This window comes from Scatophagus argus, chromosome 21 (genome assembly GCF_020382885.2).
Source record: "Scatophagus argus isolate fScaArg1 chromosome 21, fScaArg1.pri, whole genome shotgun sequence".
NCBI classification, from domain to species: Eukaryota; Metazoa; Chordata; class Actinopteri; family Scatophagidae; genus Scatophagus; species Scatophagus argus.
Genome location: NC_058513.1, coordinates 17,951,640 through 17,979,587, shown reverse-complemented (window position 1 = coordinate 17,979,587; position 27,948 = coordinate 17,951,640). Strand labels below are relative to the sequence as shown.

The 27,948-nt window shown below is 43.1% G+C and overlaps 1 protein-coding gene across 5 annotated transcripts; it reads left to right on the top strand.

The window, feature by feature from the left end:
- The first annotated feature begins 216 nt into the window (after positions 1 to 216).
- Positions 217 to 27,948, top strand: kansl1a (KAT8 regulatory NSL complex subunit 1a). Of its 5 annotated transcripts, XM_046376861.1 has the most exons (16): positions 217 to 273; positions 931 to 1,013; positions 6,615 to 8,088; positions 17,011 to 17,152; positions 17,328 to 17,411; positions 20,146 to 20,255; positions 20,589 to 20,730; positions 21,679 to 21,844; positions 22,351 to 22,506; positions 22,948 to 23,157; positions 23,258 to 23,412; positions 24,213 to 24,337; positions 24,481 to 24,538; positions 25,546 to 25,658; positions 25,751 to 26,003; positions 26,220 to 27,948. In XM_046376861.1, the coding sequence occupies exons 3-16, from the start codon at positions 6,683 to 6,685 to the stop codon at positions 26,427 to 26,429; spliced, it is 3,330 nt and encodes a 1,109-aa protein (XP_046232817.1). In that variant the 5' UTR covers positions 217 to 273; positions 931 to 1,013; positions 6,615 to 6,682; the 3' UTR covers positions 26,430 to 27,948. The 5 variants fall into 5 exon arrangements, with proteins under 5 accessions (XP_046232817.1, XP_046232818.1, XP_046232819.1 ...); XM_046376862.1 differs by lacking the exons at positions 217 to 273; positions 931 to 1,013 and adding an exon at positions 2,942 to 3,224; XM_046376863.1 differs by lacking the exons at positions 217 to 273; positions 931 to 1,013 and adding an exon at positions 3,308 to 3,807 and having other exon boundaries at positions 24,216 to 24,337.

The window sequence follows — 27,948 nt, the reverse complement described above, 5'->3', positions numbered from 1 at the left end:
AACAACATTCATATAATAGTGCAGTAGAAGCAGTCGTTTACAGATTAAGCGGAGGTTGTGAGACTTAATGAGACATTTTCAAATGGAAACAATATTTTTTTGGACAATTAAGTTTCGTGCTATGAACTTTCGTCCACATTTCCGCTGTACGGGCATTTGCTAAGACTGACAGCTGTGCGAGCCAATAGAAAGCCTCAAACAGATGCATCCACCAATAGAAACGTGGGGGATGGTTGTTATCAAGTCGTAAACGGTTAGTAACAGGACAGGCAGGTAAGTAAGATTTTCTCTTGTTATTTTCTCAAAATTAATGAACGTTATGCTTGTCAGGAAAAAATACTCATTTGGTTAAACCTTCGGCTGTTCGATTTGAGTCGGTGAGATTTTTGAGCACAGTTTTCTGTCAAACATGCAAAAAACGGCAGTCATTGAGAAGTCAGTATGGGATCGGGAAGCAAACAAGCTAGCGAGCGTTAGCTTAGCCTGCTAGCTAAGTTGGCTGTTATTGGCCAGCTTTTTGGCGTTAGCTTGTTACGTGTACCTCAGTCTCAAACATTAGCCTGGCTAACGTTAGCTTCTCAACTAGCGTTGAGAGAAAGTACTCTAATTTGTATCACAAAAATCACTGGCGATGCACTCTTTGACTCGATAGTCAATAAATAACCCCCCTCACAACTTACTTTTAAACTTTCACGCTCATTGCTAAAATTATTCAACATCTAAAACTTTTTCATTATAAATTTGCAATGATAACGTTCGTGTAGGCAACATTAGCCAGCTAGCGCTAGCTTGGAAGCTGGACGTAAAGAATTCTTGAGACTCACCGTTGCCACGGCAGTTGACAACTTTATTGATTGAGCCCGACTCTGTCCAGAAATGCTTAACTTGAGTTCAACTGATGTTTGTTTGTTCATTCTTTTTTAACTTTAGACGTCATGTTATTTCCACGTGTGGTAACTGGAGTCATGGCCCCTTGGATTACTGAATGGAGTATTTCAACGGTGGAGTTAAAGGTATTCTTAAAACGTGATTATTATTTAGTTTTTATTTTTGTGTGTTTCTGGTGGAACCCGAGAGCGATGCCCTCTCCTAACCCGTGGCCTCTCAGTGGTGGCTTAAACAGGAAAGAGGTAGTGGATAACGTTACTAGTGGCCGATGTGAGTCGCCTTTTTCGAGTGCCTTGGCTCACCCCGACAGGAACAGCTGCACGTTCGTCTGGGAAGGAGCAACATGAGGTGCATCTAATTAGGATATGCAGGCTTCACTGTAGAGGTATTCCAGACCCTGGGTGTGTCCGACTGGGAAGGAGACCTAAAAACACGATGGATGGATTACATAGCAACCCAGCAAGTGTGGCAGCGCCTCTGAATCACCCAGGAGGAGTTCGAGGATGTGGACAACTTTGCATTGCCTGTTGCTATTGTGATGTAGCACAGAAAAAGAGGATGGATGTATGGATGGATGCTTTTTACCGTTTATGGTATAACAAATGATGATCAACGCAGCTCATTGGATTACCTTCTGGATATCAATCATCATCAGCATCAGCCATTTGATCCTGGTGTTTGTGGTTTGCCTCCCGAGATTTTATGTCAACATAAGTTTAATATAATTTTCAAAACAGGCGGGTAGACAGTTGCTCTTGCTCATTGACACATGCACACATTGATAATTACTTATTCATAATGCTGTCTGCTGTGGAAATCTGCTAATGCGTGGAGGATTGCATTCATTTGCATTACTTATCAGTATAAGACAAAATGTCACAAGAATTTCCAAATAAGAAGCACTGAGCCCTTTTAAATTCACACCACTAAAGTATCTTATTTCCGGTGATTACCAGGATTAAATTAATGATACGTAACATCATTATAAACATTCAGGCGTAATGACTCATAGGATGTGACAGTGAAAACATCCGATGCGTGATAAGTATTTCCTGGAAAAAAATCTTCTAGTGCACAGGAAGCCATGAGCAGTTGTTTATTTAAAAGCTATAGAGGATACACTGGATAAACATTAGACACTGTCTTCACTAAACAAAAACAGAAGAGCAACTACATAAATTTGAACTTTCTCAGCAAGAAACAAAATTAAGGAGAACAGACTTTAGTTCTATACACAACAAAATGATCTTTGTGAAGAGTAGCACAAAACCATATTGAACAATATTTAAATGGATAGTTTGACTTTAAAAAATACAGGGCATGTCCAGTGACTGTAAAATTTAAAACCCTTGAACGATGAGACACAATAAATGCTGACCAAAAAACCAAAACAAAACAAATAACTGAGGAAGATATTAGATATTAGTATCACATGTAATGATCACTCTAATGCATTGAAATCTTCATTTTGCATTTAAACTTAATGGAATTTATTTTCTTATCAATGCTAATATTAGACATCATGTTCTGCTGTCAAGTCTGCTATCTGAAAGTTCAGAGTACATGAGGTGCACATGTAAAGCAATATTTTTGTTAAATTATGAAAGAGTTTTGTAGTCTGAAAAACAACAGTAATAAGAATACCAGTGCTTACTTAATGTAGTATCGGTACTCAGTGTACGTGCAGTAGGCTTCATTTTCTACAAATTAGTTTGAGGTTTCTCCCCCTCGTCTCAGACAGCTGTGTGGTGTATTATACTTGAACTACGGCTGTATTTGACAATCAGGTGGAGAACAGCGCCCCCGTGTGGCCACTGGCTGCACGTGTACAAAGCTTACTATAGTGGTGGGCGATCTAGTTCCTGTGAAAAGTGACATGAGAGCGAGGCAGTCTCGACTCGGCCTAGTTTCCTCAAAGGGGTGCTTCCTTCTCCCGAAACAGCCAGTTTAATGAGTCACCCCCAGCACTTATTATTGTCGTAATTTAGCTGTTTGGAGCAGCAAATAAAAACCGTAATTAATACATATATCAGGTATAGTTTATTCTCCGTGTAAATTATTGTTTATGTGTACAGGTGGTTTATGTGGATAAAAACAGGTGGCTAAACACAGCGCGACCTGAAGCATAGTGGGATATTTACTGCACGTATGGCACACAAGCGTCATAAACAGCAATATTGGCCATATTTCCAGTTCAACCAGCAGCAGCGCCTCACCGTCAGCCTGTGTCTAGCAAGTGCAAATTGACATCGCGCTGTGTTTTGGAAGACAATGCCCTCCTGTGGTATCTTCTTTTGAGCTTTTATGTCGTTTCTTATCTGCCCTTTACTCTAGTGGTGAGTATGAGAAATGTCTCCCGCCTACCAGCGAGCAACACACTCACACACACACACACACACACACACACACACAGACGCGCGCGCGCGCACACACACACACACAGCCCTTCTATGTTTGTCAGACTCAAATCCGAGGGAGAGGAGCTAGCCGCCATTTTCTAAGCGTCTCTCCCTAAAACGAGAGAAAAAGGCTCGCGACGAACTGCCATCTGGATTACCTTTCGCTTACTGAGAATTGGAATTTTTGGTAAAGGGTTGCGGTGAAATCGCCTACATTTGAAGTAATTTGGAGTAGAAAGGACTGTTTCACGGCCTTGTCTTATATTCGCCGTAGCGGCGAGGCGAGCTAGCTGGCGAGCAAGGTGTAGATCGTTGATTCGCCCATTGCCTGAATCCGGAACGAACCCGAGCTGCTCTGTGAACTGGGCCTTTTTGGGAATCTGGTTGCATTTTTGGATTACTTGATGGCAGAGTGATCGAATTAAGCCGCGTTTTTGTGTTAGCACCCTTGGTTTTTTTCCACTAAAACTGCAGGGGATTGTTGCCGAAATTCCCTCGGATAGTGCAACCTCGTCACGTGGTAGGTTCCTCCTTTTTCTTTGTTAGCGAGCTAGCTCGACTGGCAGGGTCTACTCCCAACTTCTCAGCTTTTGACATATGTGCATTAACGTTACCCGCTATCTGATTACCCACCATCCTGTACTCAAGGCTAAGCACGACCAGCATAGATTTATAATGGGCTGTCTTGTATTTATCTCTTAGTCTAATTGCAATGCATACCATGTCTCCGCTCTGCAATAGATCTTCAGGCGTTGTTAAAATAAGTTGTGATGCATAACGAGTCAAGGTGTTATGTTATAATGGCTAAATACTAATATTTGTGATGTTTCATGCCCTGGATGTAACCCTGGCTTTAACGCCTGGGTGACCGTGCCTTTTAAAGTACAATACATATTACTTCGGGCGTCATTGGCTTAAAACTAAAACTGAGATGAGCGTAGGTTACGTAGTTAGTGACTAAAATGTTTACTTGCTTAACGAGGTTTGCGTAATGCTCACAGTCGGTTTTCACCCCTAACAGAAATTATTAAGTTGTGCTACTGAAAGGAAAGCTACAACATGAGACATGATATGATGAGGGTAGGTAGCGTTTCACTGCAGTTGGCTTATGAGACCCGCACGCTAGCTTTCAAGCAGGTTGTGTTTCTTACATCAGCAGCTTTCCCGAGCTAACGTTAGCCAAAAGAAACGCATTCATTTGTACGCAGTGGACGCAGATATTTATCTTTAGGTTCTTGGTATTTGGTTGATGTGATGATCGTTTGCAGATTTTATCTCATTTTTTCTGGTACGGCACAGTGATACAAAAACACGGGTGTTAAATGGTCTCCGCGGAAGCTGTTGAGAATTTAAGATTATGAAATAACGTTATTACATTTTTACATACCAGGGACCGAGGAGCCGTCCAGCCTTTTTAACAGCTCAGATGTTTTTGTAAACATCAGGAAGACATTTTGGTGATTACGTTATGGTTGGCTAACGTTGGATGTTGGTATTTTTGTCGCATCTCTAGCGAGACAGTTAAAATAGAAACTGGTGTTAAAATGCATAATGAACTAACGAGTGCATTTAGTAACGGTAGTTATTGAATTTCCTCACTTGTAGCATGAACAAGTTCGGTGTGTTTGAAGCGGAATGGGCGGTTTTAGGTAGATGAATTGCATTGCATAATCTGCTTCGGAAATACCAACATGGCGTAGTGCGCGCTGACTAGAAACTGCGGTGAAATACTGAGCCCCCATTCATCTGACCCTGCAGACGATACAAGGAGATGCAGCTCGCTTTTATCTCTTGTATGGGCTAAAGAGAGGCTGTTTAAAAGTTTGATATGCATATACAGGCAGTCGGTGTGGATGGTACGTTAACCACAGAAACCGTAGTCCCCCCTCATCTTGTCATTGTCTTTTTACATATTTCATTTAAGAATCATTGAGCTGTTCAGAATCTTTGGAAAAGTTAAAGGTTCAATAGGTTCAGCTGCAATTGACATGTGAACATAGATGGGATGACATCATGTGCTTTGGACTAATGCTGGGGCCTAAATCCACCTACTTACACCGCCTGTATGGAGCCCTGCTGCACACTGACTTTCCAGGGCACATGTAGGGTAGTGGGGTTTGGACTGTTTGCTTTGGCTTTTCCTGTTTCTTCATTCTTCAGAATTGAATTCAAAAGCTTATTCTATGAAGAGGAGCCTTGTAAGTAAATAACAATGACTGCTTGTTCACACAAGCATGGGTGTAATGGGAATTATTTATTGGCCTGGGATGTAGCTCAGATGTCGGCTGTTCTTGCATTGATATCTTTAGCATCCCATTCACCAAGGTCAATTAATATATTATCATTATTATTATTGTTTTGTATTTATTCAAATCATGGAGTGCCTGTAGGCAAATGCATTATTGTGATTTGATAATTACATTTTCTGGAATCTTGTGAAAGCTAGATCGTATGATCATGTCAGATCTTCCTTTTCTTGGCCTGCAGTGTTTTTCCTGGTCCCTTTCGTAGGATCATTTTTAGCAACACTCACAACCAGGAGGTCAACAAAATGTCAATGAGTCACCAGTTAATTTCATTAGACGGTTAACTAGATTAGGTGTACACATTTATTGTAGGATTGGTGTTGTGTTGGTATGCTAGACGTAATATAGAACACTGACATCAGGGCTTTTTAATTTTTTATATTAACAGATATTTTGGAAATGCTCCTCTTCTTTTTGGGTGGTGGTTAGCAATTTTCCAAACATTCTAAAGGCTTTGTGAACCTCCAATGCAAGCATTTCAGTTGTGTGTTTTGTGTAGGTTTGGCCCGTCTTCATTTTACTTTTTGCTTTAGTAGTGTTTTAGTATGGAGAATTATGTTTTTAAAAAAACACCTGTTTTTTGTGTTTCTTGAAGTCAAAAGAAGCTTCCTCTCTCAAAGCACTTTCATTGCCTTTGAAAATGTACTGTTGTATTTCATTTACAATTTTTCCTTAAACATGTGCTTAGGCTACCAAAAATCAACTTTCATTCCTTATTTTATTGCTTTCTGAATAATTGTTTATTTATTACAAATCAAATTTATTAAATCAATATCCACAACATTGTTTAGGCAACATCTGTGTGTTTGTTTACACTGTGGTTGTGGGTCTGTCACTGTGTAAGGTGAATGTTCTGTGAACTGTTGATGGAAAAATATCTCCACCCAACACTCATACCAACTAGGATCTGAATTTGCTATGATGTGGATTTTATTCGTGCTACAGTTTACTAGACTACTTTTGTTAAACTTGATGTCTTTTCTCCTTCTGTCTTTCTTTTTTTCTTCTTTGCTCTATCCAGGCTGTCCTCAGGTGGGGCAGTAAGCGGGTGGTGTGGAGCAGGCCGCGGTGCCCGTCCCTCTGCACTGCATGGCTGCGATGGCGCCCGCTCTCACCGACGCCCCAGCCGAAGCTCACCACATCCGCTTCAAACTGGCTGCCCCATCCTCAAGTCTCTCACCGGCCAGTGCAGAGAACAACGGTAACGCCAGCAACATCCTTATCCATAGCAGCGGCCCAGCTAAGTGCAAGGCCACCTCCGAAGAGTGCTCTCTTGACTTTTGTGGTGCCGACCAGGAACAGCAGCAACCACAGCCCCAAGCCGACTCTGTTGCTCAGGCCTCGGCCCTGGGCAAACTCCAGCCGCTGGTGGCTTCCTACCTATGCTCTGATGTGACACCTGTTCCTTCAACTAAGGAGTCAATCAAGCTGCAAGGAGTGCTCATCAAACAGTCTGTGTTGAAAAGTCACAGAATACTGCCCAGCTCCCTGCTCAACGGAGGAGGGGACTTCCTGTTGAGGAAAAGGCAGGCGATTGAACTCTCTGGCGGCCAGCTCAAAAGCCTCATGAGTGGCAGCACTAACGGAGGTGGCCAGCCCATGGCACCTGTCAACGGCCTGGCCAAGAAGCTCGCCAATATGTCCGGCCCTGGCTGTGTGGTGGCAGTGAATGGAGACAAGCCTTCTGCCACCACAGACTCTCAGTCCCAGAACCTGCCCTTGGAAACTGAGACCTTGACGGCTACTTTATCAGGGCATATCCCGGTCAAAGGAACCCTTAAACAGAAGCATTTATCTGGGGTTTCTCAAAATACAGATGGAAAAAACCTTGAACCACCAGTGCATCAGTCTGTTGCACTTTCGCCCTTTACCCATGAAAACCCAAACCCCACTGAACAAGCAAATTTGGAGGAGGCTCATTCACATACACCTGCCAGCCAGCCACAGGGTCCTGATAGAGAGAGACCAGGTAGCAGCCAGCAAGGTTCCCCATCCTGCACACCTGCACCGCAGCCTCCCCTACCTTGTACTTCTTCCTCGGACAGCCTTGAGGCTCATATTAGGGAGCGCTCCCTTCTCAACAGCAGCCGCCAAGCTGAGATTGAAAGCCGGCTACGGCGCCTGCGTAAACGTCTACAGGTTGTACAAGCCAAGCAGGTGGAGAGGCATATTCAACAGCAGCTGGGTGGCTTCTTGGACTCGGCTCTCAACAGGCTACTGCCTGGTAACCGCAAATCAGACTTGTCAACCCCTACAGCTACGTGGAGGACTGGGCGCCATTCTTCCTCAAACAACAGAGATGGCCTCAGTCGCTTCTTGAAAAGCGGCACCATGCCCTTGGAACTGGAGAGGCTGTATCTTAGTGGATCAGCCAATCTTCATTCAGTAGAAAGCGCCTTTGATTCAGATGTAACAGAAAGTAGCTCTGGAGGGGACTCCGACCTGGAGGAGGAGGAGCTGGCCAGAGTGGACATTGAGCAGCGACATGTGAAAATGTAAGTGCATGTGTTGCCACACACTGACATGTAAAGCTTACTTAGGGCCCTACATATGCACATTATTATGCATACTGGAGAATCCGCTGCAAAGGCTCGTGTTGATTCTTATGAACAGCATTCATAAGAAAAAAGGTGTTGGTGAATAGCATTAATTTGCCTATGCCCAAGTAGCGTGTATTATTCTCTCATTTCTATGCTACGTGGAGCTCTTAACTGTCCTGTCAAAATCCCTGTGTTTCTAGGCCCTGCAAATTGCTATTCAGACCTAGCAGGTGCTAATGACAATCATAACTGCCTGATCTGCCTCAGCAGTGGTTGGGTCAAACTCCAGGGAGGGGTAGATATCATTCGACCAGATAGCATGTGTAGTCGTGTGGGTGGTATCATACTGTGGAGGACGCACAGGCTCGATTGGACTTGAAGTGAAAAGCTCTCTCGTCACACAGTGCTTCCTCCTGAGAGAGCCACGGCTGAAACTGAATGTTCTGTTTTATTTGCAGAGAGAACAAGTGAGCGCCTACAGAGCCAGTGAATGTTTTGATTTAAAACTGAAACCAAGAAGAAACACAGAGTTGGTGGTGGTGGTGGTTTTTGCAGAAGGTGTGGGTTTTATGTTTTTACACGCTGCCTGTTGTGATGTCAGGTTTACCTCAGCACGAGCTTGAAAACGTATTCCATGGGAGCTCACACCAGAGTACTCATTTCTGTGTCATTAGTGTCTAAGGGAAAAATACTGCTGGTGGGTCAGCAGCCTTAATGGCTTACTGACCTGTGTAGGATTGGGTAGATTATTAACAGCATCGCCAAGAACACTGATTTTTATTAGTCTTTGCTGTGTTGACTTTAAACCTTTGACCTAAATATCTTCAGAACGTAACAGGAAGTGTGTGTTTGTGTGTGTGTGTGTCATACATGGTCTAAAAGAAGGCATATTTCTTGTAATGTATTCACACTGCGTCTTGTGCCATTTAAGGTTAAAGGAGGAGTTTGTTCGTGAACTTATAGCAGTCATTTTTAAGGAGAATAAACAGTGACGTTTGTGTGGCCTGATATTGTAGGAGGAGTGAGAGAAAGTGACAGGTCATTATGAATATGGTTCAAACAAACAATTTCTTTGACTTCTGTATCTTATATTCTCTGCATTTTTCATCTTTAAAACCCATATGAAAAATATAATTATAAAATATGAAAGTAAAGTTAATTTTGCCATTTGGTAGTTGTTTGTTTTAAGCATGTCTAATTATGGAAAAGAAATTCTACAACACTGTTGATATGGACATTTTGTTACTTAGTTACTAGTCATAACATCACATATTGTAGAAGTAAAAGCATTTCTGTTGATAATTGAATAATATTAGTGTATTTGAATTAAAACCCCACTGTAGGGAAAAATTCGCAGTATGAGATATAGAAGGTTAATTAGGGGTTTGGTTTTTTTTAAATTTGCACCCACATTAATCAGTTTTAACAAAACAGCTTCTTTTATATTGATCTTGTACATGTTTTAGTCTCATGATACTTATAGTCTCCCTGATACAAGCCCTTTCAGTCAGATCTAATATGTTTTATTATGGAGTCATTTGATCATTTTAAAGTAAATTGTCAGTGACATTACATCAAATGTCCATCCCCACCTTGAAGTGTTGTCTTTATAATTAATATCTTGTTATTGTCTTGTTATTCTTGGATAATAAGTATCCTTTTAATACTAAAGAATTAGGCTTATTTGTGTATAATAGTGAATAAGATTTGTCAGAGGGTCATCTTCATTGAGGTCATTATAATAAACTCATAAAATGATTACATCTCATGAACATAAAAATGAGGTTAAAGGCTGCATTCATTTGTAGGCCATCACAGTGTTCATGAATTGAGGATTGATTTGTGGACAAATGTAGTGTTCAGCCTTTTGTGGTAGCACACTTCCACACAAATGATACTGTCATGGACTGTCAAACAGTGTTGTGCTTTTTTACGTATCCAAAGTAATTGTGTTTACATTCTGTCATTGAATGCTCTGAGTAAAGCTAATCAGCTCTAGTTGTCTGCTGGGTCCAGGCAGACCAGTCATAGTTCTCTAAACAGCCCCTTCAGTAATTCTTTCATGTAGTTTAATTTTTTGAGAAAGCATCTGAAAGACATGGAGGTATTGTTCAGATTAGATAGTGGTGATACGGCAGCTACATCAGTACAGAGATAACATGATTCCTATGAGCTTATTGCAGCCATCGTTGCTCTTTTTTCTTATCCAATCTTGACGAGCCACCCTTTTAATATTCTTAAACAACCATGCTAAATTACTAGTCACAAACTAATTTCTTCTCCTCTTCTTCAGTCTGAGCTGCAGTAAATCTTCTGTGCCAGCTAACATGACACATCTTGTTCCTGCTTTACCATGAGAGCGTTCCAGCAGCCTACCATTGTAAGGCTTTTCTTCTGAAGCAGTTATAGCTTTTTGCAACATTAGTCACTGCTGGTAATGACTGCTTAATCCTCAGCCTGTAGAAATAGGACTCCATACATGTATGGAATCTTTTTTGTCAGTGGATCATTATGTGTTGCTGGATGGAAAAGACAGTGAAAATTTACCACAGCTTGAGCAAAAACAAAGCTACACTTGCTTTTGTATGCCTCATTGAAAAGGCAACTTAATGTATTTTTGTATTTTTTATTTTGTTGTATTTGTAACCACACCACTGCTAACAATCAATGTCCATATCAGTATCAGCTGCACCAAGAAAGGAGGCTAAACGATGATAAAGAGCAAGAAATGGAGGTTGAAAAATCCAGTTCACCTATAAATGTAATTATCTCCCTTTTTAAAAGGCTGGGTGCTCAAACTCATATACATACGCTGTTAGACAAGATCAGTGAGGAGTCACGTTGTTCTGTGCTCAGAAACTTTCCACTCATAATTACAGTAACAGCAAGTATATAAGTAAATATTGCTGCAAGTTTGATAGCTTTGAATATTCACAGGTAATCCTCACTGAAGGTTCAGATCTTCAGGTATGGCATTTGGGCCACCCTCTGGCTTCAGGTCGTGTGTGTAGGTAACTCAAATTTTCATTTGTTGGGACATCACAATCTATATGAGAGTATGCAAGTCATGTTTTAATTTTACAACGAGTGTAGTTGACTGGAAAAAAGTCACTGATTAATGAATAACTGTAATCTTTAGATGCTGACCCACATAACCTTCTGCTGAGGAAAATATTGAGAAGATGTCTTCGCTGCAGGAGTTGTGTTGAACCACTACATGTCAATTTTCACTCAGAAAAGTAACCCAGACCTGAGCGCACTTGACAACTGGTTCATCCATGTTTTTGGTGACCTGTTTTTCTTGCTACATAACACAGATGCTCAGATGTTCTTGAATAAGCCATGTGTGAAAGCTTTTTGTATTGCTTTCACAAAAGCACCTGTGACTTACAGGTTTGCAAATGTTTGCCAAGTGGTAGCATGTGTAAGCCTAACAATCGTCTGTACACTGAATGAGAGCTGTCATGGAAATTTAAGACTCTCCATCTGGAATGCAGCTGTCTGATGCACACTGTATAATTGTCCATTCAACAGCAATCAGAGAACCGGCTCTCAGCTCGCAACTCTGCACAGGAGAGGCCATACCTCACTGTGAACACGTTACTCTTATAGCAATGTGTATTTACCCATGATGCCACTTTTTCACAGCTGACATTTTGTCTCAGTTACCAATTAATGGCTTACAGCACTACACCAGGCAACAGTACAGACAATGTAATGTCCTCTTTAGGCAGCAGCACCTCAATTATTTAACGTCAGCTGAGATCACAGCTGTGTGGAAAATGACCTATTTGGGCTTCTTGTTTGGATGCAGCGCACCGCTACAACTAATCCTGTCATCCCCATCTATACTGTAGACGTGGTTTCCAGTATCTTGGAGGATTGGTGGCCAGCCAACATTGTTGCTGTGCTTATGCTACAGGGCCTCTCTGCTCTAGCCAGTGTGTCTGTCTGTGAATTGACATCCATGAAGGCCTCTGCTAGGGTGTGGATGCTGCTAGCTTCACAACTGAAGTCTGATTTTGTACTAGCTGATGCATTAGTATAAGATATTCATGGGAAGTCTGTTATTGAGGCATGTTACATGGAGCACGGGCTGCTCTGTGTTAAGAAACGAGTGGGCACAGTTTCTTGTTTCTGAGGCAACAATAATGCTCATCAGGAAATCTCAGAGCTTACATAATGGCTCCTGGACAGAACAATGAAAATGTCTGAAATTTAGTTATCTGACCAGCGACAGAATGCATCGGGGTTTGCATGCTTTTTGTCCATGAGATGATAAAACTATGGTTTGGCAGTCCTGAGTATATGTTGATGTGATCTTTATGCAATAAGACAGTTAAAATGCCTGCCTGTCTGCTGTTTGTGAATTAGGGTAACTAGGTTGGCTGAGACTACAGCATGCCTTTCATGCTTATGGCTCAGCATTACTCTGCAGTCTGCCTAACTAAGCTATGTTTTTCCCTGTCCATTCCTGTGCATGTGTCTGTATTTACAGTATGTAATGTATGCGAATGCCTGTATAGTAAAGGTTTCTGTCTCGTTTGACACATCTGGATGTGTTTAGCTCGGCACAAGTTCCTCAACACGAACCCACAGGCGTTACATAACCCCCCTCTTTTATGTAATGACTGCTGCAGCTCTCTGGCTCAATTTGCCCTCTCTAGTTTTTCCTGCCCCACACCCTGTCGGCCTGCTTCGTCCACAGTCCCGGCTCCTGAGCAGTTTCTTCCTGTAACAGATGAGTTTAACCAGCTGTCCTGTGAATCTCCAGCCAGCCATCCTGGCACATTGGAACAAACCTAAAAAATAAGGCCATTTTCAGTCTCCATAAATGTTTCAGTGTTTGGATAATTTTCAGCTCTTTTAATGTGCTTTGAAAATCATTGACTCTAGAGAACAAAGACATTAAAATGACAACTGCTGCTTTGATTTCCCTTGTTCTTGTTACTGGGCATGAATGATGACTGAATGGACTGTGAATCATAATTGCAAAGTGGTTTTATTGCATTTCATCTGGAAGAAGCAAAATGTCTGCAGCCCTTTTGTTTTGCTCTATCTCTGTTCATTGACATGTTCCTCTGGCAGATTTTTGTACAAGAAGTCTGTGCTTCAAAATCTGAATATGGGTATGTTTAAGTGGAAATTATCATTAGTTTTCACCTAATAAACATAGAAACCCAGATAATTGCCTTGTGGATTTCAGACATGAGCTTAGAGATGTTCTGATCAAGTGTTTATTTCCATAAATGGGAGTTAATGTTGAGTATCTATTAGTTTTCCCTCATAATCTGTGTCTCTACACAGTACACTGATGGTCCAAAATTTGAATACCAGTCCTGTATTGGATGTTGGATGGATGCTTTTGACTGACCAGCTCTTTTCTGGACTCGGACAGCCAATGGTGTTACTTTCATAAGGAGTAAAGTGCTTATTAATCCATTATTTTTGTGCCTTGAGGGACATGCAGACCTGATGTATGCCAGTTACTGTGCTTTGTTTATGCTGTGGGCCTTGATCAAAATGTGGACATTTATATCATCCTTTCAATCACCAGCAGCACGTTCAAGTTGTGACACATTTGCAGAACAACAAAATTAAAATCTAAGTAAGGAAAAACAATGCAGCACTTCTGACTACAGCTTAAAACTGTATTACATTTTGAGGTCAGAGGAGACAGCTGAGCTGAGGTCCAGAGATGAGCAGCATGTGTGCAATGTACATAAGTTGTATGGCTGCTATGTTGAGCTGTTCAGGGGTGGTTCAGTTCACTGCCTCCTGTGAATATATATACTGTGGTCTTTCTTAACTGTTTTATTCTTAGTCAGTTTTTCATTTTTGGCTTTGTTTTGCATAGGTTGCACAGAAAACATTTTGTTTTTATTTGAGATTTTGGATTATGTTTCATCTTTTGGGAGGCTTCCCTGCTCCAGTTTAATAACTGTGGCTGTAGTATATTCTGATAAAACTGTCCAGCAGCAAACAAATCACGATGCAGTCAGCTCCACTGTGTGACGATGTCTGTGTAGTCGTGGACTATGGGATGAGGTGTAATGGGTATGTCAGAACGCTTGTTTCTGAGTACTTGCAGCCCTTTCATGCAGGAGCTTGTAGACACTCGACTAAACATGTGCTCATGGTGCTGGTTGATGATGCGATATGCAAAAATGGCAGAGATTACCATTCCTAATCATATTACTTAAGTGTACAGCATAGTTATATTGCTTCTTACACGGGTCAACTAAATGGAGAGTAAATCTCCTTCCACCAGCCAGTTGTCTGTCTATATGGGCAGGAAGTGCACCCCTCCTCCAGAATTAACAAACACAGTGGAGGAGAGAAAGGCAAAAAAAATGAGTGACTATAAAATAGGTTTTGTGATTATTTACTTGCAGTACAGTGTGAAAAGTACTGTGATGGTATCAGTAAGAATATTGAACTGCTGAGGTGTAGAAAAGGGTCTTCCAGGTCTCTTGGTTTTTGGTGAAGAACTGGGCTGTGTGTTGGTTTTGGTTTTTTTGGGTTGGTTTTTTTTTTTTTTTTTGAGTGGGTGTGTTTATTTTGGAGGGAACTGTATGGCACGGGGGTACCCTGCACCATACAACGTATGTGCTGCATCCAGAGAAGCACCACAATGGAGAATGTGCTGACTGCCAGAAAACGATGGCTGTAGTGATTGCCGCTGGTGCTTTGTGAGTGTGGGAGTCGGGGGGAGGAAAATATGTCCTGGTTAAAGGGGGGGGATGGAGCCTCTAGTGTAGGGAGGGGAGGGTGTCTCAGTGCTGCTAACTGACCCCTCCTCCTCCTCCTCCGTCAGATTAAGGTCATTGGACTTGTAATGGCCTCTATGTGTTTATAATTTACTAAACTTCCCCTTTCACTGTAATCTACACTAGTGGTGGTCAGCTCTTGTGCAGTGGAGGACTGGAGTTGGGATACCCCGTAGTACACATCTTCAACTTTAATTCAGCTCTCCGTCTCCTTTTTCTGTGGTCTTACTTGACTTAAAAGCAGACCAATGCTTGGATGTGTGCCCTCTGTAAAATATGTTCGGTCTTGTCTGTCAATGAGAGTATGAATCTGCTTGAGATCATTTTCCACTTCTCCCTGAGGGACCTTACACCTGGCCTGTCCTCCCTGTGTTGGATCACTTGTCCACCCACCCCTGGGTGACTCATGGCACCCAACCTCAGACTAATTTGTGCAGTGGACTGTGTGACACAGTTTGCGCCACCAGTGTTGTTCTAAGATGGGTCTCCATAGGGACACACGGATGCAAATGAATTGCCAGTGCATTGATCTGATGCGCCAGGCATGGGCGTGTTCAGAAGCGTTGCAGTGTTTGTGGACGTTCACCACCCTGTGTGCGAGAACAGTACATGTTTGTTTATCTGTGCAGAACCGGATTGAGTCTGTAGAAAAGCAACAGGAAATGTTAGAAGCAGGTAGCACTGCAGCTGTATTTGCAGCATTGTCCTTGGTACTGTATTGCAGTGAGCAAGCCATAGATCACTAAATGTTGTGGCTCAGTAAACAGAGGACTCAAGACATCTTTCATTGCACTGATTGGTAGCTCATGTCTATGTTTAAAGCCACAGAAACTCCTTCCAGTCAGCTCCACAATAAGACGGGATGCCTGGTTGGATTATTGGTTATCCCAGTGTCTGCCGCACTGTTCCCTGACCCAGCCCCACCCCCTCCAGCACCCTGTGGCCTGTAGATTGCTTTTAAAGCCCGTCTGTTTCTCCCCAGGCTGCCAGAGCTTCCCGGTCCTTGTTGTCATTCTTTTATTCCCCTCTTCCTCCCCTGCCCTTCCCATCTCCTCTTCCTCTCTCAGCTGTAGCCGTTCTCGACTTCCTCCAACCTGGTGGAGCTCTGCAAATTGAAAACAGGGATGGGTGTTGGGTGGAGAACACGCAGATGAGTGCAAGGTCTATCTTTGTCTGCCATCTGAGTCTTTTTTTTTTTCTCATTGTTCAGCCACGGTCACTGCAGCCCGTATTTTGATGAAACGGCGCCCTCTGTGATCGCTGCTGCACAGTGCAAGAGCAGACATTTTCCTCTCATGTCTGCCTTTGAAATGCCCATTCTGTGTGTCATACTGGTAAAATGGAGTACTCTGCTCTCAGCTGGCATTCATTCTCTGCCATGAAACAAGTCGGTGTAAAGAAAATCCCCCTCTTAATATTTTCCCACACTTTCGATGCATGCCTGATCACACTGTTTTTTGGCTGCAGTGTTTCTCCTGTTGCTTGTAGTTGTCATTGCTGGGAGCTTTGTGTAATGCTTATTCACTGACCTCTGCAGTCTGACAGGGGAAATGCTTGGAGGCTCACTAAATGACTGGTTTTGATGATTATGATCATAACAAACTAGACATTCAAAATACTTGCCTGAACAAGACTTAGAAGTGAATAATAATTCTGTTTGGGGGCATTCGTTGACTTTCACTGACTGAGCTGCTGTAACTAATGGTTAGGTTCGTTATCATGAGTCTTCAGGTTCTTTTTTTGAAATAATCAAAATGTTAAAAATGTTCATTCCAGTTCAAGTCCAAGATGTCCAAGGTGATCTTTACAAGTTTTATCTGACCCACCGCCTAAAACACAATTATATTCTGTTTACGGTGAAAGAGAAGCAGAATGCTTAAGGGCAGAGCGCTTGACTTAAAAGATGAGCCAATTAATTAAATAATTGCTGGTTGTTTTTCTGTCGATAGACTAGTCAAATAATTATTACAGCTCTATTTAAAGTATATAAATACAAAATTTTGTATGTCTCTTTATGATGTGGATGGACTTAGTGTTTCAAAATTTCATCAAGCATCTCATTTCACCTTTTAAAACAAGTAATCACACTTTTTTTTTTGACCCACAGATGGAAGCGAGCAGAGAGCCGCTACACCGTGGAGCGAGCCGCCATCATCAGCCACTGGAACTGGCTCCAGGCCCACATCTCGGACTTGGAGTATCGCATACGACAACAGACCGACATCTACAGACAGATCCGCGCCAGCAAGGTCGGTCGCTCAGTCTTGTGTTAGTAGTGTGTGTGAGAGAGAATGTAATGCAGCTGTGTCTCTGTCTTGGATTATGTGAAGCAAATCACTGAGCTGTTTGTTCATTTGGTCACAAATATAGGATTCATGTTTGTGTGTGGGGTGGAAGTGTAACACTGAGGTTTTGATTCTGTAGGGCTCAGTGGAGTTGGGAGGTGTTGCCCCCAGCGCAGTGTCTGCAGGTGGGACAGAAATGAAGACAGAGCCTGTAAATACTCAGGTAAGCAGAGTGAAAGTGAACAGTGGCTAGTTTTTGCACAGCTGTCCTTTATTTTGTCGCGTGGGGCTAAAACACATCTGATCTGTACGGCCTTTAAGCAGTCTCCATTTGAGGTCTTCTTAAATCTGTCTAGTGTCATGCGTTTCATTATTAGGGGTTCAGCATTTTTTGCTCCGTTCTTGTCGCTGAGAAACTGTTTCCACCTGGTGTTGACATCAGTCGTCGGTGATCTGACTGATGTTGGCAGCTCTGGGACTCTCTGTTTACACCTGGCATTACAGTGTGTCTTAACTTGCATCTTGGATGGACACGAAATAACGTAATGTGTGACATTTGCAGAATTTAGAAGGTTTAAATAATTAAGCCTTTCATTTCTGCTGAATCAGTGCAAGAGAATCCATTTTGTCTGTTGTTGTGGCTTCCTCTTGTTATTGTTGAAGTGATTCTTCAGCGTGACCCAGGACATTATCATGTACACACTGAAAATCATGTGGTCATATGCTGCCCAGACCACCTCTGAATGTGCACCTGTACTTGAGCCGTCCATTAGTGATCAGACCACCCAGAACTGATGTTAACCCCAGGTGGAAACTGACTCACCAGAAACAGTGACTGAATTTGCTTATCTTTTTTATGAGACATTGTTGTAATGATTAAAAAATGGGAGGCAGAGAAGTGCTTGTTTAAAGAACTCTCGGTTAAAGTGAATGTGTAATACAGAATGAGCCTCAAAAGGCTTACTGCAGCTTTAATTAGGTCATAAGAGCCCTAGATTAAAAACTTTCTCATAAAAGCCATCCAAATGCCTTGTGAAAAACATGTCAGCCCATTTAAGTTAACCCCACAGTTTGAGAGTGAAAAATGTTAATAATGAGGATTCAGTTTTCAGTATGTGAATGTATGAAGTTCACAGTAAATATTTTATTAAACTGGCCTTTATTCAGCTCTTTAATCGAATGGGCATGTGCGGGTACATTTGTAGGAAAATGTTTATTCATAGGCACCTGACAATCAATGAAGCATTGAAGTTGTTTGTCCAAGCGTCCGGTACAAATGAAATGTTAAATGTTCACAGGAAATTGTTTTTTTGTTTTTTTTCTCAGATCTAAAATGAATCCGATAGAAGAGCCTTTGTTAAATAAACTACTTCGAAATAATTACCAATATCTATCACTGAATCTCTGTTTCTCTGGATGCGTTTTGAATTGTTTATAGAAATGTTAAACCAGTTAAACCAGCATGACTGCATGAGTGGCCTCTCGTCGTGCTGGTTTGCACTTGGCCTGCTGCAGTTTCATAAGTCGTAGTCAGTTTTCTCTTTAAACTTGTTAGGATTTTGTGTCTTTGCTGAGTTGCAGTGTTAATTTGAACCAAATATAATCTGCTTTCATCGCAAGATTGTTGAATAAATATTACAGAAAAATGCAAAACTAGACCTCTGATCATTTCGGTGTGATTGAACCATGAAATTGTGTTCATTTGTGTGTGAAAGCTTGTGAAGGAGGAGCTCCAAGCGATGCATCGTGATGACAGTGCAGAAAAGGTTTTTCACAAATCCAGATTGAATTATTGAAAGCCACAGGATTGGGATGATTCACTTAGTTTATTATGGACAGGGTGTCCGCAGGGTCTTAAAAAGCATTAATCTTGATAAAACAATTTGGTGATAATTAAAGGCATAATATGTAGAATAGTTTAGTAGCTGACTGTAAACATACAATTCAAAGTTGGCTGCTCGTCTGCAGCTCATTGATTCTGAACAGTTGTGCTTCTAAAGCACAAATAAAACACGGCCACACCTCCACACAACCCAGTCCATGAACAGGTTTCATCCTTTGCCTGCCTGTGTGCAGCTCACACAGAACTGTGCCCCTTCATGACAGACAGACAGCGAACTGGGACCCGATCTCGCTCTGCGATTGACTGGGGAGCAAAGTACAAAGAAAATAAGAAGGCAAAAGACAAAATCACATACAAATCACTTCCTGAGACTCATGCTGCGCTTTACATATAAGGTTGTAAACACAATTTTCCCAGCTATTACTTTATTGTCCAAAGAGGTTGTTTGTTGAAGTTTTTGTGAATTAATTGTTACGTAATAGGATTCTGCATGGATTATTTATGGATTCCTGTTAGAGTTGACATCCTCTGAAGTCCGACCCACTGACTGTTTGTTGTTTGATAACGTTAGGAGAAGGTCCTTTTATGTCCAGATGTTGAGCTGCCTATCAGATGGGGAGATACAACAGCAGTCAGACTGAACTATGACTGAGTCCTGTCTCTGGAAATAAAAGCAAATTGTACTGCTCTGTTTGCCGGAAGGCAGCAAGTGTCACCTCGAACAAGACTGTTTCTCGAGCTCTAGTGTATTACTGATGTGACCCTTTCTAATAATCCTTGCATTGTGGTTAGTCACTAACTTTATTCTCCCTGTCCTTGTTCTCACCCCATCTGAATTGCTTTGACACAAGGAGTCAATAAAAACCAAGACTGTTTGGTTGCGCTGTCTGACAATCAAGGTATAGGAAGTCTAAGTTAAAGTGTATCACTGATGAAAGCAGTTAGAGTTCGTAGTGGTTATGAGGTCTTAAAATATCTTAAATTTAACCGCAGAGTCCTGTATATAATAATCTTTAATATTCCGGGTGTGTTCGGTGCTGTTGGTCAGCCTGCCTTGCTGTGCCAGTTGACATTAGCTGTAATCTCACTGGTTTTGTCTTATCTGTCGATGCAGGATGTTGGTGCAGAACGGCTGGAGCACACAGGCCCCGCCCACATCGCTAACACAGAGGCCGGCCCTTTGAAAGGTCAAAATGCACAACCAGTTAACGGCGTCCTCAGCAGGTACAATACATATCAGTCACCTCATCTCACTGCTTTCTGAGACACTCAAGACAGGAGCTGTCAATAATAATGGATTTTAATTCCTTGTGATGATGAAATGTTGTGTAGAGCTGACAAGAGCTCAAACAATTCATCATTTTAGCCATTTTTCAGACGAAGATACTGAATATTTATTGGTTTGACCTTCTCAAGTGTGAGGATTTAATGTGCTGATAGTGAATTGAAAGAAAGACTATTGATGTGCTTGTCACCTGAGACAAAATACCTGAATGTTTTAATGTGAAGGTGTGAGATCTGTGACCTCATGTGCTCTGCTGGTCGTGTCTGTGATAGGATGGCAGAGAGTGCAGACACCAAGCACCAGCAGCCGTTGGCCTATGACAGCACGTGTGTGGCTGCGCGTACGCGACCACTCGTCAGCTGTCGGCGGCGGCGGCTCATTCAGCCCAGCACGGTGCCCAACCTGAACGGCAAGGTGAGTTTCACTGTCTGCCTGCGAGGCCTTGTACATGCTTACATACATGATGAGTATGAACTCACCCAGTCATGCTTTCACCTTAAAGGGACTCGGGCTGTTTGTAGAAATGGTTTCATGCTGAAGTGTGTCTGTGGAGGTGCTGTGAAAATGTTGGATGGTTGGTTCAGAGAGTCATGAAGTTTGATTCTTGGAGAGCATCTTGTGTGTTTCAGGTTGTTTATATGGAAACTAGGGCAAACAACAAAGGAGCGTAATCGCCCTTGTGACGACTCACAAGTTTTGGTTGAGGGAAATAGAACCATTGGATGGTTGTTGTCGATTTCCCCCTTCAGCATTACAGCTCAGGGTTCATTTTCAAGTTTGAAAAAAGTTTTAATGTGAGGCCTCAAAATGCTTTATGTCATCATCCAGCTGCCAGTTATAATTTTAAGTTTTCTCTTTGGAAATAATCAGGAAGTAATGAACTCCACCTTGCAGCCCCTTCGGTGTCCATTAATATCTAATGGACACCATGTTGGGCATCATCCCTTACTTAAATGTACTTCATTTTTCTTATTACAGTGAGGTTTCTTAAGGACACAGAACCAAACAGTTAGTAGTGCAATATCCAACCAGTGTGTTCATTTGTATTTTCAGAATGAAACTGGAGTATAATTTCACATATATTGTTTATTCTGTTTTTTTTTAAATTATTCTGCAGTTCAGTGCCAGGTCTAATATTAGAACCGTTTCTGAAAAGTACAGGTAGTCTGTCAGTGTGACGTGCGTGGCTTCAAAGAGGGAAATGTTTTCTGGGGTGACTCACTTTACTCCTGTGGTGCATTAAATTGTGCAAGATTTCTAGAAGCCATTTGTTCTCCATTGAGTAACATGTACTTCAATGTGTTAATGTAGAGGTTGGTTTAGAGCTTGTCATCTGATGTCCACCCCACCTGTCCACTGCAGGCCCAGAGAAGCAGCTGTATCCAGTGTCACTGCAGGGTAAACCCCAGCTGTGTGATGTGTGGTGGCTGGCCCACCCCCAGAGAGGACCCTCAGTTTGAGCTGCCCACCCTGGAGCGCCTGTCAAGGCTGGATCTTGGCGTTCACCCCATCCTCTCCTTTCCTGACGGTCAGTGCTGGGCTCCTCGCTCAAAGGAGAACTCGTTTACGCAGTCATTTCCTACTTTACATCGAGAGGGGAAGACAAACAGGGAGTGGCTGCAGAGAGGCTTCTCACCAGGAAGTTCCTGAGACTGTTTAGACAATCTTTTCTGTCTGTAGTGGGTGTCATGTTCCCTCGAATCAGTGTTCTCACTGTCTGTCTCCTTTTACCCGGTGATCATCATGGCCTTCTTGATTTTGTGTTTTTGTGTCGAGGCATCTCTGTTACTGTTAAGGAATTTGTTTTATCTGAAATGCAAAACATGAATTGCATTGGACAGATACAGACAGGATTTACAAGGCAGCAGTAGATTTGTCTCATACAGTAGGTTGCCTTTGGCTTATCATGAATCTTTGATGCCGCTGTGAATTACAAATGTTGAACTCCAGATGGCAAATCCGAAGTATCCGGCTTTACACTAAACTCTTTGTTTGATTCAAGCTTTAACCCCTGTTTGTTTGCTCGTCCCTCAGACGTTTGTATAGGCCTCCGTCTGCAGCAGGTGATGAAGAGCCAGTGGCAGACCAAATCACTGGACAGGAGCAAACCACTGAAGAAGCTCTCCCTCAAACACAAGCTTGCCTCGTCCAAAGAGAAGCACAAATTCACCAACTCGCTGATGGCAGTCAGTAAGTATAGACGCTGCTGAGTGTCAGAACCTGTCGGTGATACTTCAGGATGTCGTGAACCGTTAATTATGAACAACTAAGAAACGTAAATGAGCCTATAGATTCTTAAAACTCACTGTTATGAAATTTTAATTCATTCTGCTATTTTTGGAGTTTATTGTGGGACGTGTTCATTTCACAACGTGTGTCGCAGTGACGGTTTTATTTCACAATGCCACAAATGCATGTTATGTGATTGGCTGTTGTCGCCAAGCCCCAGTAGTAACAACCTCACAGGTCCACACAAGCTTTCATGCTTCTTACAGGTGAAACATGCCCACATTTCATAGTGTAAATCAGGAATGTGGGGCCTCGCAGACACCCGGTGGATATGTAGTCCCTAAAATTTGCAGTACTCACTTGTGTCTACTGCCTGTCTAATAATCTTGTGGCGGCTTCTTGGCGTTGCAGGACTGGGCCACTATAAGAACCGTGCGGAGAAGCCGAGGCCAGCGGACAGCAGCGTGGGCAGCAGCAGTGCTGTTCTGAACACAGCCAGACTCGAGGGCCAAGCTGTGTGCAAGACGGAGCGGCTGCAGGCCATCTCCACGCCGTTCGACAAGAACTACAGCCGCAAGCGGTTACGAGAGCACTCGCTGGACAGGACTGACAGTGAGTATATCGTCAGCGCTTATCTCAAAGTCCTGTCATGTCATTTTGAAGGTGCGTGGTGTGAGAAATGGAAAGTGACGAGTTTGTCTGCGTCCTCCAGCCTCCCCCAAACTTTTCCTGGACTCGAGCAGCCCCTGCCCAACTCTGGCCAACATGCACTCGTCACTTCACAGCCCCCTCACGCGCCAGCTGTCCACGTCTTCAGAGAACTCCACACCGCTGGGCCCCGGCAGCCAGAGCATCCCCAGCACACCTGTAAGGAAACGCTTGGTTATCTGATAACGAGCTCGTCCGTCAGCTCCCGGTTCACACGCCCTTTTTATTCCCTGACATTCACATGAAAGAGTACGACCGTGTTTAAGGCTCAAAAACACCAGTCTTACAGGTGAACTGTTGGACTTGGTAAGAAGTACTTCAGGCTGGAGAACATGTTGTCTACATGCAGCCTCATATCACACTCATGTTGACATGCTAGACTGATTGAGTGGAGGTGCAGGGAGAAAGAGAAACTTTTTTGGTTTGGTTTTTTGTTGTGGTTGCTGAAGCAGAAAAGGTGACAGGAAGTTAAAACTCTGAGCAGATAACAGCTCAGCGATACTTTCAGCTGCTGCTGGGTTCTCATCCACGATGTGGATTCTGAGATGAGGACAACAAATCTTTTTAAACTTTTTGTCTGTGTGATAGTCTCTCTCAGAGGTGGCTGATCTGGACAATAACTGTGGAATAATCCTTTTAGATATGTTAATATTGATATTCATTATTTTCAGCATTGAAATGACATGGAAAATGAGTTAAGCTTCACCCCACTGAGTCAAATAATCATCCAAATCCTACACTTTTACAGAAATGTGTGCTGCCAAGTCGCTTCTCCAGCTGAAGAAGTGACAAGATTTTAATATAGCATCTTTAAATTATAATAACGAGTGATCTTTACCGACTTGTGCAGTCAGCAACACCGCAGTACTGCCGACTAAACCTGGTGGTCACTTGGTGCTGGTGTGTAGGATCTGTTGACGTCCACACTGAACGGTCGCACTGTGTGTTTGTCCCCACAGCAGCAGCCCATCAAGAGGAGACGAGGTGAAAGCTCCTTCGACATCAACAACATAGTGATCCCCATGTCTGTGGCTGCCACCACCAGAGTGGAGAAGCTGCAGTACAAAGAGATTCTCACACCCAGGTAAACACCTGCACCACGTTGGTCCTGTGAGCTGCAGGAAAACCTTCCCCGAACGCGTGCCGTTGGTTTCCTCCCTCTCCGTGTCTGTTTTCTTTCCTGGCTTTGAGTAACTGTGACCCACCTTCATTTTTCTGTTTGTGTAGTTGGCGATCTGTTGACATCTTCTCCCAGCCAATTACTGAAGAGGAAAACGAACGCGAGGTAAGCGTTCACTAACACTCACTGACTGTGCTGTCCTCTCCTTCTGCCGGCTGGGATTTATTTTAAAGCCACTGACTTCCATGTTAGCCACTTTTCTCTGCAATCTCCCTTTTGTGGGACAAATAAAGGGTTTCTTATCTTACCTGATCTTAAAATGTGCAAAACTTTGAGGTCATACACCCAGTATGACCAGTACAGTGTGGCAGTGAGCGAATACTGCCACCTGGTGGTCAAACACTGTCATGGTTATCTCTTCATACTGGAACCAGTTCAGTCTGGAAAATCCCCAGCCAGTTCGATTATTCCAGACTGCTGATCTGAAGTCAGATTCATGCGGACCTGAAATTAATTACTTATTTGTGAATTGGTCCTTTTTCTGCTGCTGATCCAGGTCATGTTAAATCATTAAACTGGCAACAGACGAGTTTTTTTGTCCTTTTAATGTATAACGGAGTAAATGTTGATTACACGGGCTAATGACACCATCAGCTGCTTTCATGTCTCCATTACGGACTAACCGAATGAATAAACTCTCACTTTTGTCCCGCGATGTTGGTAGTTGTTACTGAGGAAAATTGTGCAGGAGTCTCGGCGCCAACAATAAAACTTGGAAACGCTGGAGGGGAAGTTGTCTGTTTCCACTTCAGTTAATGATACGATTAGGAGTTACTGTGACTGAGAACTACTGACAAAGAATGTGATATAAATGTCAACAAACTGAGTCACTTGGTAAATGTTTGTAGGCCTCATCAAACTCTCCTGGCTGCCACTGATGTCTTTTATACTTGAAACAAGTATTAAAATGCCCTCTACGCTGTGTTTAAAAGTCTGCAGAAACACAAGTCCAGCCAGAGATTTTTTTCCTCATAAATGACCTGAATGATCGATCAGTTATTATGATCCTGACAGTTGATCTTCTGCCAGCTGATTTCCAGACTGTTTCGGGTGTAAAGTGAACTGAGCACTGAGCATTTCTAATGGGTCCTGATGGTGTTGTGTGTCTGTAGGTGGAGGACCTGTCAGACGCAGCCTTCACGCTGCTCCATCAGCCCTACGAGGACCAGGAGCGCTCCCGCTGGACTTGGATGGCTCTGGCTCCTGCTAAGAGGAGGGGCAGCAGGTCGCTACCACAACACGCACACACACACACGCTCACACACTCTCACACACTGTAGACTGAACATGTGAACTGTGGTCTGCGTCGTCCCTCAGGTCGTACAAATCTGTCGATGGGCGGACCACGCCGCTGCTGTGCGGGACCAACCCTCCCACCCCTCAGCCTGCGTCGCCGGACCCGTCTCACTGCCCCATGCTGCACGACTACAGCCACGTGCCGTCGCCCATGAGTCCCGCCAGCCCCGACACCGCCTCCAACCCCCACACGCCCTGCTCGAGGGACTCCCATCGGCTGCTGTCCAGTGAGGACACGCGGTGCTCGACGCCGGACTTCACCTTTGAAGAGCGGGTGTGTACTGCGATTAGCTGTTGCGTCAGGGCCCACACAAAGTCTTGTGAGGCTGGAAATTTAAACCATTGTGTGTTCAAGGTTAAGAATTTGAATGTTCTCATACCCGAATGAAACGGTTTGCGTCCTGACCGCCGAGTGCGTGTTTGTCATGAATGTGTAGAAATACTGAAGATGTCTTCGGCGTCTGTGCTGAACCGTCTCTGATGTTTGCAGACGGTAGCGCCGTGGGAGCGTCGCAGCTTCCCGTTGCCAGAGGACCCGGTCCTGGAGCCCGAGGACGAGAGCGACCACCACATCAGGCCCAGAATGCGCAGCATCTCAGGTTGCAGAGCGACCGCCTATGGCCGGCTCGACTCGGACGACATGGAGCTGCCGTGCGACGACGACAGCGGCCCCAAACACAAGGCCTCCACCCACCGATGAATGACTGACAGGCCGAGGTCCCCCCTGCACCCCCACCCACCCACAGCTCCTCTCTGGCATTAACAAGCAGAACCTCAAAGCAGAATAAGATATAAAATGGGTTCCTGTTGTTTGATATTCAAACATCAGTCTAATACTTTTCACAGTTTTTAGTGAACATTATGGAGATAGAAGCCTTTCCCTACACTTGTTTTGTCACAGGAAAAAAAGGATAAATGTTTAAAAAAAAAAACAACAAAAAAAACATATAAAACAACACATTACAAAAAATGTTTTCTGTAGTAGGCTAAACAATGTACATGGGGGCTTAGTGGTGTTTCATATGTCGCGTGTACACTCGTAGCGCACTATGTAGCGGACTCCTCAAAATATGGCCAAAGGGTGTTTTCTATTGACTAGTTTGCTTGTAATTCCCATGTACATTTTTAGTGGAGTGACAAATAACAAAACAAGAAAAAAAAAATACCCTCTTCTTCCTCCTCCTCCTCCTCATCCAAATTAACAGGTACATTTGAGATGTGGCCCCTCCTCCTCCCTCTAGAGGTCGCCTGAAACCACCAGAGCACTTCTCCGACTGCCAAGTCTAGTTTTGTCGGTTTGCTTTCTTTGTTTGTTTTTCATTCCTGACGTGTTTTTATTTGTTCTGTCTGTTCCAGCGTAACACATTCTCTGTGTGTTTTCTTTTTATTTTCTTTTTGTTTTTGACTAGTGAATCATTCCTTTTCCGGTCTCTTTTGGAGAGCGTCGGCTCCTGTCTCGCCCCGCAGTCTCACTTCTGTTTTTAAAAGATGGTGTAGAGGACTGGGGTGTCCTTTTCGAGCACTTGCCCTACAGAAAGCGCTGCTGCATGCTGGAAAAAACATGCTCATGTTAGTCTTACCACAACACCCCGTAAGAGTTCCACTTGTCGAGAAAAAGTACGAAATGGCAGGTAACGGGGGACGATTGTACCATCTGCTGACTTCACTCCCTTGTCCTCTGGCATACAGTCGTTGCTGTATTAGAAGAAATAAATTGTGGCTAAATAAAGACGTAACACAACAACCCCTCCTCCCCCCGCCCCCCACCCTCCTCTTCTTTCTGGTTCGGCTTGACAAGTTTTCCTCTCGCTGTCATTTCAAATGTAGCAGCTCTCAGCTTGAAGCCACCCCGAGCTCAGGTTTTTTAACGCAAGGGAATCTTTTCTGCTGTTCAATAGTTCTGAGCAGATCCAAACTACTCTGTTGCGAGATGGATTTTTTTTTTGTTTGTTTTTGCCGCCCCACACTGTCATAACCAACACCCCCTAAACACACACACACCCTTAAGTAACTAATTGCTATGCAAAAAAAAATCTATGGTTGTTTTCATTTTACACCTCTTTTTATGCCACAGCCATTCAATCACTGTTTTTTCTTTTGTAGTTAAGCGAGATGTCAATGTACCTGTTTGATTGTTGCAGCAGTTAACCTAATCAAAAAGCAGAATTGTTTTTTCTTTTTTGTAAATAGTACCATTAAAACATTTATGTTTAACTTGG